General features: G+C 50.1%; 1 protein-coding gene across 1 annotated transcript in view; it reads right to left on the reverse strand.

Annotated features, from left to right (window-relative positions):
• Positions 1-12,173, reverse strand: part of LOC144734821 (disintegrin and metalloproteinase domain-containing protein 10-like) — a 40,856-nt gene that overhangs the window by 10,179 nt on the left and 18,504 nt on the right. Inside the window, exons 7-14 of the mRNA XM_078617206.1 lie at positions 11,942-12,125; positions 10,008-10,171; positions 8,785-8,968; positions 7,507-7,657; positions 6,405-6,513; positions 5,092-5,166; positions 3,334-3,433; positions 1,432-1,652 (exon numbers count right to left, since the gene is read on the reverse strand). Of these exons, the coding sequence (XP_078473332.1) occupies positions 1,432-1,652; positions 3,334-3,433; positions 5,092-5,166; positions 6,405-6,513; positions 7,507-7,657; positions 8,785-8,968; positions 10,008-10,171; positions 11,942-12,125 (1,188 nt within the window). The remainder of the gene's footprint in view (positions 1-1,431; positions 1,653-3,333; positions 3,434-5,091; positions 5,167-6,404; positions 6,514-7,506; positions 7,658-8,784; positions 8,969-10,007; positions 10,172-11,941; positions 12,126-12,173) is intronic.

Below are 12,173 nucleotides of genomic sequence, written 5' to 3' on the forward strand. Positions count from 1 at the left end.
ACATTTATTTATACTGGAGGAATCCGATCAGCTACAAAGCTCTTTTTCGTAAGATGCCCAGCCGGGACGGGTCAGAAAGTTACAACAACAAACAATTTAAAAAAAAAACACGATAGGAGTGCAAAGTATATGAAAGATAAACAAATCACGAATACATATTTTTCTTTAACGAGGTAAAGTCGACTGAGCTATTATCTTCCTTTTCAAAAGCGACCTGGCCACAAATGACAGCTCGGCGAAGCGGCTTGTCATTACGTGGAAATTTGTAGCGTTGACCTCTACGTGAGCCGCATTGATGGAGTCGGCCAAACATCTCAATATCGGGCCACAGAGCTTGGCCAACTGTTGGCATCGCCGGTTGTCGCTGTCCTTTCCGCTCCGAGCCGTCACCGAAACAGCACCACGGCACCGGCGCCGTGGAGCTGTAGAACAATAAGAACGGGACTGCGACGGAATCGCCGAACCATGCAGATATTAGTCAATCAAGAAAAGGGGGCGTGTGAAAAAAATATGAATAGGTCTTACCCTTTCTGGCAATAAAGCAGGTGCTAAGATGTTCAAACGCCAAGGCATCAATTCGGCATTAGCCACACGGCACTTGTGGCAAAACATGCAAAGAAACACGCTCTGACAATATACTTGCATTGTTTTTCAAACTGATTGGCCTACACCAGAAACAGCCTTCTTTATGGCCTTGTCTCACCAGTGTCAGACCAGAGAACGTCAAAAGGCGAACGGTACAAAGACAATGCCACTATCAGAGCATTTATAGCTCGTGTTGAGCAGCTATATCATGGCAATTTTTTGTCAATATCAAAGTACGTTTTACCCTTTCTGGAAAAAAACAGGTGTCAAGATGTTCCAACACCAAAGAAATACTTTTTTGCAGGGAATCAAGTCTGCATTAACCACACGTACTTGTTGTGGTGAACATGCAAACAAACACGCTCTAAAGGGGGCATGTCACACGACGCTATACTAACCAATGGAATTACTCAATCGATTGGTTAATGGATCGACACAGCGAATAACCCGCAAATTACAATTAACCCGGTATTTTTTTTAATGTTTGTAATATTCTTGATTCCTTGCAAACGGTTTCTATTTGCTGTTTGAACATCTCAACACCTGTTTTATTGGCAGAAATGGCAAAACCAATTCTTATTTTAATTTTGCTTTCATTATGGCTTTATCTTATTATTTTAAATATACTTTTAATTTTATTTGACTATTTTTTATTTTTTTGTGGGTTTTTTGCTTTTATTATTTTAAATTTTTTTTTTATAATTCTTTTTTTTTTATATATAAGATTTTTTTTTTATCTACGTGACTTTACCGAAAGAACCAAGAATATCAATTCTTGTTTCTTCATATTATATTCTCACACACCCCCCCCTCCCGCCACCTTCCGATGCGTGACCCGCTACTCGCCTGCACCCACTGCACCACGTTGAGGTAGATCTTGCCCTCGAAGAAGGCCTTCTTGAGCCGCACGAGCGGCCCCTCTGCGTCGACGCGTCGGCAGCGCCGCATGGCGTCGCAATAGCCGCGCAGGCCGTCGCACGGCGAGCCGGGCTGCAGCGCCACGCGCGACCCGTTGAAGTAGCGCCGCCAGCGCTCATCCGACGTGCCGGCACACGAGGAGGACTCGCCTGCACCACAAAGACAAAGATGCCCCCCCACCACGTATAGTCTGTAACAGACGGTTGGGGCAAGTGCTGCGAGCGAGCACCTGTGAAGGCGCGCACTGTGGCACGCGAGGGGGTGGGTGGCCAACGCCAACTTTGTGTCCCCAGTAGCGATGCTTACGCACCGCACCGCACCAGGTACTCATTTGAGGCTGAGTCGACCTAGGGGAGGCCCAGGGCCGGTAGAGATAAATGTCACCGGTGTTGGTGGCCGTGGGAGGGCATCGAACCCTGGGGAACACAGCGGGCTAACGGCTGCACTGCCGCTCGCAGCGCGACAGAGATGAACATCCCACCCCATATAGCACGAGTTACGCCACTGGGAGACAAGGGAGAGGATGCAAATCAGAGGCATCGCTTTGGCTCTTAAGAAACCTTCTGGTGGGTTTGGGCAGGGCACACGGATAGGACGGACGACGGTCGATGGGCAAGGCTGGCGACGGAACGACAGCCAAAGGAGGGAAACGCGCCTGCGGGGAGGGTGACCACTGCCTGCACGGAGCGAAGGGACCGTGCTCGCAGATGATGAGGCCTTCATCCAGCAGTGGATGATAGATCATGGCTGCTGTTGCTACTATTGCCGCTACTAATGATGATGCGGGGACGGTGCTCTTGTGCGGTGACGGAAGCTCATTTCATGCTAATCTCCCTCCCTAATCTCTCTCTCCCTAATCTCCCCCATTAACACAACTGACGTGCTTGCGTCCGGGGATGGAATTCCTTTCCAGCTCAGACCCCGCTTGCTTGCCCATCGCCACATAAATAACCTCTTGTTGTAACAGCTCTCTCGCTGGTTCAGCAGTTCCACTGCTGGATGATATTTTTCCGCCTGAGGACGACCGCTTGTGTTGCGATCGAAACGTCGTGATATATTATTTTTTGTTTTATTTTATTTTTCTACCTACGTGACTTTACCGAAAGAACCCAAGAGTATGATGAGGGTTGACTACGGCTTGGGGGAGGCCTTCAACCAGCAATGATGGATAGACCATGGCTGATGAACAGACTAGGGGTGACCAAGCACAGACCATGCTCCTCTTTAACAAATAACGGTAAGTGTGTAACAATACCAAACGCGGGTGCTTGGAAAGCGACGGTGAAACACAATACCAGCTGTAATCAGATAATTTAATAATTTCCCATACATTACCATTAATTTCAATCTTTCTCAATACGCAATTAACTCGGCCGTTCCTAGTTGGCATTAATTTTGATTTGCATGGAAATTATAATTATCCCCACCTCCGCCCCCACACATCGCTGGTCCTAATGCGGATTAACTTCTGCTTGATGTGCACAGCAGAGCAGAGCAGCAAGGAGAAGGCCTCAAGATTAACGGAGGCACGTGGTGGAAAGGTTGTCTATTGCGGCGCCTGGGAAGATAAGATACTACTGAACATTGTTTAAATTCTTAAAGGCTCTGGGATTATAATTAAACAAAAAAAAGCGTAAAAGCAATGAGGCTCGGTAAGGCTTTCCCTGGGTATAAACAAGCATAATATCACAATAAACATGCAGACAAACGTATGTTATATCACTCACAACACAATAATAATCTGACATTTAGGTCTGGCGTTTTATATATAACTCCGTCATAATCAGCTATGATGTATCCACTGCTGGGTGACTTCCAGTCGCATCTCACCTGGGTTGGAGCAGCAGATGTGGCACTGGACCTCAGGACTTTCGCCGGGGCAGAGGCACTCCTCCAGCCCGTACAGCTCGCAGATGGAGCCCGAGCACAGCTGGGATGAGACACACAGCGGTGGGATAGGAGCAAAGGTATCTCTCCCGATGGGTCGCTGGCACGACATCTCAGTCGTGCTGCGATCAGAATTTTATCACAGCACCGAAGGAAACATCCTTCCTGGACTGCTCCAGTCACGGCAGAGAGTAACGCCATGTCAGAGAATGGCCCCTGGAAGATGATATATGAGCGGACCCTTTTCAACATGGTGGCATGATGTTAACTACCTCGCCTGGTATGGAGGAGGTGGTGGGTTCGATCCTTACCCTTAAGCCTGTATATTTAGAGTTTGCATGTCTCTCTCCCCGAAGTCACGTGGATTTTTCTCCGGGTCCTCCGGTTTTCTCCTCCACATTTAGAAACATGCGTTTAGAGTATTTGTCTGCTATAAATGTCCACGTGATGAGCCACTTCGTTGAGCTATGCTTTGTTTGCCAAGTAAAATAAAAAAATATGTATTAATTTTAACAGGTGCCACTCAGCGTCTTCATTGGTGACCCGTCTTCTCTCCAACGCCTCTGCCGAATGCTGCGTACATGTGCAAGGTTAAGCTGTACCCCTCTCCGGGATATTTCACTCCACGTACTGGCAGCGGAACGTCGGACATCGTGCCGGTCAGCACGCCACACGATCCGAAATCGCACCGCAGGGCTACGCAGCTACAACCGCGAGAAACCTCACGGGGTTTTATTTTTGCTTTAACTAAGATTTAAAGGAAGATCTTGACATTTCGGCTGACTGGCCCTCTGTCAATGACCCTCTCAACAAAGATGAAGGACCTGTTATTTTTAATGAACCTCTTACACCCTGCGTACGGTGCAAACCAGCAAAAATTCGGTAGTCAACGTTCATTTTCCGCTCAATGACCATTGAGGCGGAGGTCATCTCTCGTTTACAGCCCTGAGCCGGTGGTGGAAATTCCACAATGCTATGTCAGGGACGAGTCTTTCCATAGGACATCCCACTGCCGACTTCCCCATCAAGGTGTCCTAAATCTATCGACCACCCTCCGCCCTCCCCCGCAAAGATGATGGGGCCGACTCAACCCCAAACCATGATTTCAATTCGCAGCAATTCGGCTGCAAGCCACTCTACCGCTGAGCCACCCGGCTGGGTAGGAGCACATGGAGACACTTGACAGGCACACTTAAACACAGCACGACGTGGGTCAACAACCCATGGATTTACCCTGGCAAAGCCTTGAAACCCTCCGCGAGGTCAGGCTCACCGGTTGTCAGGACCGAGCCAATTTTAACTGCTCGCGATCACTAAACGAAAGTGATCATCATCGTTGCCTTCCTCAGCCCAGGGTCAATCCACTGCTGGATGAAGGCTTCCACAAGCCTCTACCGTCGCTCACGATCTTTGCGACGTAACAATTCTGGCCAGCTACTCCGATTAGCACGGTTGGCTACGTACGGTGAGAAAGAAGTTCAACGTGCACACGTACGTACATACACGCACGCACACGAGCCATTTTCCTCGCTCCGTCTGTCAAGGCAAGACGTGACCCCCGGCCGGCGACACGCTCCGAGAGGAGGTGCGCGAAGGCGCGGGCCGGCCGACCGCTCGCCGATGCGGCCGGTCGTCCCCTTCTCTTGCGTCGTGGGTGGGTTTTACGCGAGCACAGAGCTGGCCTGGGTTCACGGTACTCACCCCCTGCATGCAGATCTGCGACCCCCTGTTGCACACCGTGTGGTTGTCCTTGGGCTCCGACGCCAGGCAAATGACCTGCGTGCGTTCGTTCGTTCGTTGTTCGCGCGTACGGAAGGGGAGAAGCGAAGCACACGTGCACACAGAACGGTCCGCATCGTTTATCGTTTCATCGTGTACGTCACACGTTTCGTCGTCGTCACCATCATCATCATCCCTTTTAGCAACGCGTCCTGTCACAATCCACTTACTTTGCTGAGCGGTCGATGTGACGTCTCTCACCTGCCTATGTTCCCCGATACGTGTGCAACTTTCTAAGTCTCTCAGAATACACGTCATTCCAAGCGTGCACCTATCCAGTCAAAGACAAAGATGCCCGCGTGCAGCCTTAACAGACTGTAGGGGCAAGTGCTGTTAGCGAGCACCTATGAAGGCCGGCACGGCACACGAGGGGGTGGGTGGCCAGCACCACGGCCGACCGCCTTTGTCTCCCCAGTGGCAATGTTTGCTGCACACCGAGGCTGAGTCAACCTAGGGGAGCTCCAGGACACGATCAGATATATATGCACGTATGCTGGACTTCTTTCGTGCCGTACGTAGCCAACTTTGTAAATCGGTGGAGCGATTTTCACCGATGTTGACCGTGAGCGGGAAATCGAACTCGGGCCGCCGGGTTTAAAGCACAGCACGCTGACCGCTGCGCCGCCACTCCCAGCGAAGGCCGTTCCACCAGCAGTGGCGTGAGAAATCAACATTGCAGGGCTGCACCTCTACCCCAAAAGACAAAGATCCCCGTATAGCCCGAACAGACTGTTGGGGCAAGTGCTGCGAGTGAGCACCTATGAAAGCCGGCATAGGTACTCGTGGGGGTGGGAGGACAGCACCCACGTTTTTCCCGAGTGACGATGTTTACACACCACACCAGGTACTCGTTTTAGGCTGAGTCGACCTAGGAGAGTTCTAGATTTGAAGCTTTCGTGACTGCAAGGATTCATACTCTTAGTTCTTTCGGTAAAGTCACGTAGGTAAAAAATGAAATTAAAATTAATAAAAAATAAAAACAATAAAATCACGACGTTTCGGAGGCAACACAAGCTTCCGTCTTCAGGTGAAACTGTCACAGCCACGTGACTTTACCGAAAGAACTAAGAGTATGGACCTAGGGGAGGCCCATGACCGGTTGAGATAATCGTCACTGGTGGCGGCTGGCCATCAGCGGGAAATCGAACCCGGAGACGCTGGCTTCGTAGCGCTAACCGCGCGCGACATCACCACTCCACACCTCCACACCCCTCCCCCCCGTGTCACACACGTACCATGTCGCCGCTGCACACCCCGGCCTTCGAGCACTCGGCCTCGGGCCGGCACAGCTCCCCCGCTGCGTGTAACTTGCACTCGTGCGAGCAGCACGGGCCCTCGCTGGGGCTGTCACAGGAGGGGTGAGAGGGGGGCCCCGAAGGTCAAGAGGTCAAGAGTTAAAGGCAAATGCGGAGATGTCGATTTATTGTTTGATGTCCTTCATCTCGCACCTCCGAATCAGCACGGTTGACTACTTACGGCGGGAAAGAAGTTGAACATGCATACACACATACATGTATGTGCTAAGGAAGTTAGACATACATGGTAGGTACGGTGAACTTCTTTTGCACCGTACGTAGCCAAGCGTGCTGATCGGAGGTGCGGGAAGGATGGCAGGATCATAAATGGGCAACTTCTATTTGCACGTAATTTTTAGAACTTAAAAACCCCATGCCACTCCCCTCGATGGCTTTTCCAGCCCTTTTTTTCCACTCTACCAATCTCATTTCTTCGTCGCTCGCGTGCAAATTTCGCCCGTGTGTCCTACGCATGCTCATCTTGGCTGTTGTGTGAATAAGAGGGTGAAATGGGCTGTTGGAGAAGGATGCATGAAATTGTTTCTGCATCGTTAAATTCCCCCAAACAAGTCTGACCAGCTGCTCCACCTACCAAGGGCAATTATCTCGTCTCGTGAAACACACTTAGAAGAGGACACAACAACAACAACAATTGACAGCTGTTCGGTTGATGCATACCCAGGTCATGTGACCTGCAAGGGGGCATTATGATTCACCACCGCTGCTGATTTGATCAATTTTCGTCACATTGCATGGTCGCGATTCAACTTAAAATTCCGTCCTTTTATTTTCATTCAAAATGCGGTGATTGATGGCGCCTACAGTGCCCACATCTTGATGTTTCCATGCACGCCCCCCCCCCCATGTCCCCATAACTCCATGCCCCCGGGAGGGGGGGGTCCCATATCCTCATGCGCATAGGGACAAGCGGTCTTGATTGCGGGGGGGGGGAGGGGGGTGGTCGGGGGTTGGAGATGGGGGGGTTGCCCCCTCCCCCCTGCAGCCCCCCCCCCCCCCGCAGCTCCCCCCCCCCGCAGCACACCTGCACTCCACGTCGGGGCGCAGGCGGCAGCGTTGCCCGGCGGGGGCGCTGGCGGGGAAGCAGCACAAGTCCGCGCAATCCTCCCCAAAGCCGCAGTCGCACTCCTCGTCCTCCTCCACCAGCCCGTTCCCACACACCGGCGTGTCCGACTCTGTGGCGGTGGGGAGGGGGGGGGCAGGGGGACGTGGGGCGGGGGGGGTTGCGGGGGAGGGGGGCAGTGAGCTCGCAAAGTTGAATGTTTAGAAACGTCTGTTTAGAGCGGTGTTCGTCGCTAGCTTTCAAAGGGCGGGCCACTTTCACTGATAAGACATCGTCAATGTGAGGGCCCGCCTACACCGCCTGCAAGGGGCGTTTGTGGATTGTCTGGGGCCGCACTAAAGGCCACCAGGGGCCACCAGTGAAAACTGGATTCGAGTATTTGGCTGCTAGAAATTTTCAACGTGATAAGTGTCTTCCTTGAGCTGTACATTGTGGCCACCCCTGACTCACGTATATGTGTTGTTTGCATGTTCTCTCTCGCCGTGGTCGTGTGGATTTTTCTCTGGGTCCTCTGGGGTTTCCCTCCACATTTAGAAACGTGCGTTTAGAGTATTTGGCTGCGATAAATGTCCACATTATAAGCCACTTCGTTGAGCTATCATTTGTGGCCAGGTCGCTTCTGAAAAAAAAATCCAGTGGGCCTTACCTGGTAAAATATAAAATAGTTGAGTTTATAGTCTGTTAGTTTTTTTAGGTCCAGCTCCAAAATTGCTGGGAAGCACCTCTCATCCAGGGAGTTTTTCGGGGCTAAGGGTTTACGATTTTATGCAGCGGTTGGGACAACAAGGCAAACTTATACTGGTGTCGTCCTTATTCGGAATCACCAGGCCAACGCAGTCAATCAATACGTATAACCCGTAAAAACAAAGTTTTTCACTATAAATCCTTTATATGCGTGGCGGCTAGAGTCCTCTCGTCCTCTGGCTTGAGATGGCTGCCACCTATGGGTCAGATGATTGCATTGCACCATTAAGCAATTGGTAATTAAATATAATATTTTTGTCCTAAAAAGTGTAAAATTTAGGATTTTTTTTCACGAACATTAATTGTTACGCACGACGAGTCTGTGTGGAAAATGTCAGCTCGATTGGATCACGGGAAGTGGGTTAAAAAACGACCGAAAGATTTGCACGGTCCTAAGCAAGCAAGCGAACTTAATATAAAGGATTTAAAAAGGCCTACTTCCACTTTGTAGTGCACTGCTATGTTCGGTGACAACAACGAGTACGCGCTGCGTACCGATAAAGCACAAGTTGCGCTTGGCCTTGAGCACTTTGCTGATGCTGTCGATGCTGCACGGAGAGAACAGCATGTTGTTCGGCTTGTCGCCCGACTGGGCGTAGGGATACATCAAGTAGTTCCCGGCCGTCCTCTGCGCACGTTCCTGGGACTCGCCGGGCATGCAGCGAGCCTCCGAGTCGTGCTGCGGTCGGTGACGATACGCGATGTGGTGGTGGTGGGGGGGAAGGGGGGGGGGAGACACGGGAGGACAAATTTCGACTGAGTTTGGAAGTTCCACAATCTGAATCTGATTCGAAAGTCACGTAGGTAAAAAATTAATAAAAGTAAAATAAAAATAAAATTCACGACGTTTCGGAGGCAACACAAGCTTCCGTCTTCAGGTGGAAGCTTGTGTTGCCTCCGAAACGTCGTGAATTTTATTTTTATTTTACTAATTTTAATTTTTTACCTACGTGACTTTACCGAAAAAACCTAAGAATATGAATCCTTGCAGTCACGAAAGCTTCAAATCTAGAATTGATTCGAAAGTGTTCAGTCTCTTTTGGGGGGAAAAAAGGCGGAATATCTGCTACGTTACATTTTTTAGAGATTGCTGTTAATTCAGCAGTGGCGCAGTGGTTAGACATCCTTCGCTACAAAACCCGAGTTCGATTCCCACCCAAGGCATTCATCAGCAGCGACTGACATCTGAACCATCGTCACGACCACCAGGTGGCTTTAGGTCTTCGCTTTGTTACGCAGCCATCGGCCTGGTCGCCAAAGTCTGGGTGGCACTCGAATGCCTGTCTGGATAACCTGCCATCCTCCATTCTACACATGCCCCCCCCCTCCCACCCTGCTCCATTACAGGAAATTGTAGCTTGGTGTGTCACACCGTGGAGTGGCTAGTTTTGGACATCCACTCTTTGTAACGAAGTGCAAAGAAAAAGGCCGCAGCTGAAATCGAGCTCCGTGGTTTCGCAGGGCAAGGGAGGGATTGATGCAGGAGCCAGCGGGATATAACATTTTCCGCACCCTTCGTGAAGGGTTTGCGGCAACAAAGGCAGGCGGTCGGTCGCGACAGCATCTGCCGCGACGCGATGGGAACGTATCGTACACGCTTGTTTATTTTGTCAAGTGGGTTATTTCGGGGGGTGGGGGGCGCGGTGGGAGGCAATGCATCAGAGGCAGCTGCTGCTCATCATCGGGGAGACGGAGAGGTGCGCGAGCGGCGATCGTACCGGCGAGCCGAAGTTGTGGCCGACCTCGTGGGTGATGGTGATGATGGACACTTTGAGGGGCACGTGGGACCCGTAGTTGTTCACCGTCACGATGCCCGTGTTGAGCGACTTGCGAGTCCGGTCCGAGAACAGCTTGTTCCTCTCGCAGATGCCGCCCGACGCCGCTGAGCCGGGAAGGAATAGGTTCGCGTAAGACTTCGAACAAGGACCAAGCAGGCAGGCGGCCGGCTGGCCGGCCATCCAGCCAGCTGGCCGGGTCGCTTGGAGGTCAGAGCTCTGAACCGCCACAGCAGAGATCGTGGGTTCGAATCCAGGTTTCAGCCCCTGCCTTTGATTAAACGGATTCCTCGATTGTGGCGAGGTCGTGGTCTCAACTCGCACCCCACTGACTCTCAAAGAGACCCACGGGCTCGCATAGTGACTCAAATAGACTCACAACAGAGAACCGTAGACTCACATAGACTGGGATATGATGAACCTTTGTTTTCAAGTGCATTCATAGTTTACGCCCAGTCACCAATTGTTACACAAAGTCATCAAGTCAACTTGTTTCTGCCCTTAATTTGTCGTGCGGGAAGCATTACTCTCATGCGGCGGGAAGGATGGGAAGGTGCCACCTCTCACCGGGTGGACCTGACGCCATGTGAAGGGGTTTCCCGGAAGTATTTCTGTGATATCGACAATTGCAAGCTGTGTGTACGCCAAAGGTAAAGAATGATCAATGTGTGCGGAGGAAATGTGGCTGTCTAGGCACTTTGCACACCAAAGCTTTGCACAGAATCTCGGATGATGCGCGCGCAGGCGAGGGTGCTCTGTGTCCCATCACGCAGTGTTGCCTGAGCGCCCTCTGCAGTCGAGATTTCTGTTCAACTAAACTATGTCGCTTATTTTTCAAAAGCGGCCTGGCTATCACAAGTGATAGCTCAACGAAGTGGCTTATCATCACGTGGAAGTTTATAGCAGCCAAATACTCTAAATGCATAGAAACGTACGGAGACACATAAATATACTTGGAGATACAGAGAGACCCATAGAGATACATAGAGACCCATATAGACACATAGAGACCCATAGAGATACATAGAAACCAATGGAGATACAGAGACCCACAGAAATGCATAGAGACTCATAGAGATGCATAAAAACCCATAGACTAAACTAAAACTAAACAACTTGTATATAAAATAAAATAAAATTCTAGATTTGAAATTTCCGTGACTGCAAGGATCCATACTCTGTAGTTTTTTTCGGTAAATTCACTTAGGTGAAAACAAAATAAAATAAAAATAAAACAACTAAATTAAATCACGACGTTTCGGAAGAAACACATGCATCCGTCATCAGGTGTGACTGCTCCAGCAAAATTACTGTAGCGTATGAAGAGAGCTATTTAGAGACACGTGTAATTTTTCTGGAGCAGTCACACCTGATGACGGATGCTTGTGTTGCTTCCGAAACGTCGTGATTTAATTTAGTTGTTTTATTTTTATTTTTAAAATAAAATAGTTTATGTGCCACCGTCCATACATTGGTGGGCGCAACGAGATCTGTGGATGAAGTGCGCCATTTGGCAAATATAAATTGTATTTATCATTCAAAACACAACTTTTGTCAATTAAACAATTTTGACTTTACCAGGTAAGGCCCCACTGTGCTATACAGCTCTTTTTCAGAAGGAACCTGGCCACAAATGATAGCTCAACGAAAATGGCTTATCATGTGGAAATTTATAGCAGCCAAATACTCTCAAAACATGTTTATAAATGAGGAGGGAAAACCCAGAAGACCCGGAGAAAAATCCACACGACTCCGCGGAGAGAGAATATGCAATACAACAAATATACATGAGTCAAGGGTGGGATCGAACCCACGACCTCTTCCATACCAGGCGAGGTAGTTAACATCTCGCCACCGTGTAAAGAGGAATCTGCCACCTGTGGGAGAGCCAACCCAGGCCAAGCCGAGCACTCCATCTCCGAAATTGCGGTCAGCCATGACGTAGGCCAGGCAGAAGTCGTTGTGGTTCTGCTCCGAGTTGAGATCCAAGAACTTCTCGACACCAAGGCGAGAGGAACGGAAAGGGTTGCTGGCATCGAGTGCGTCCTCCGTCGTATTGATCTGGCCACAACCACAACAACCATCACCACAACCGTCACCACCAAAAAC

Source organism: Lampetra planeri, chromosome 53, assembly GCF_965212315.1.
Source record: "Lampetra planeri chromosome 53, kcLamPlan1.2.h2, whole genome shotgun sequence".
Lineage (NCBI taxonomy): Eukaryota > Metazoa > Chordata > Hyperoartia > Petromyzontiformes > Petromyzontidae > Lampetra > Lampetra planeri.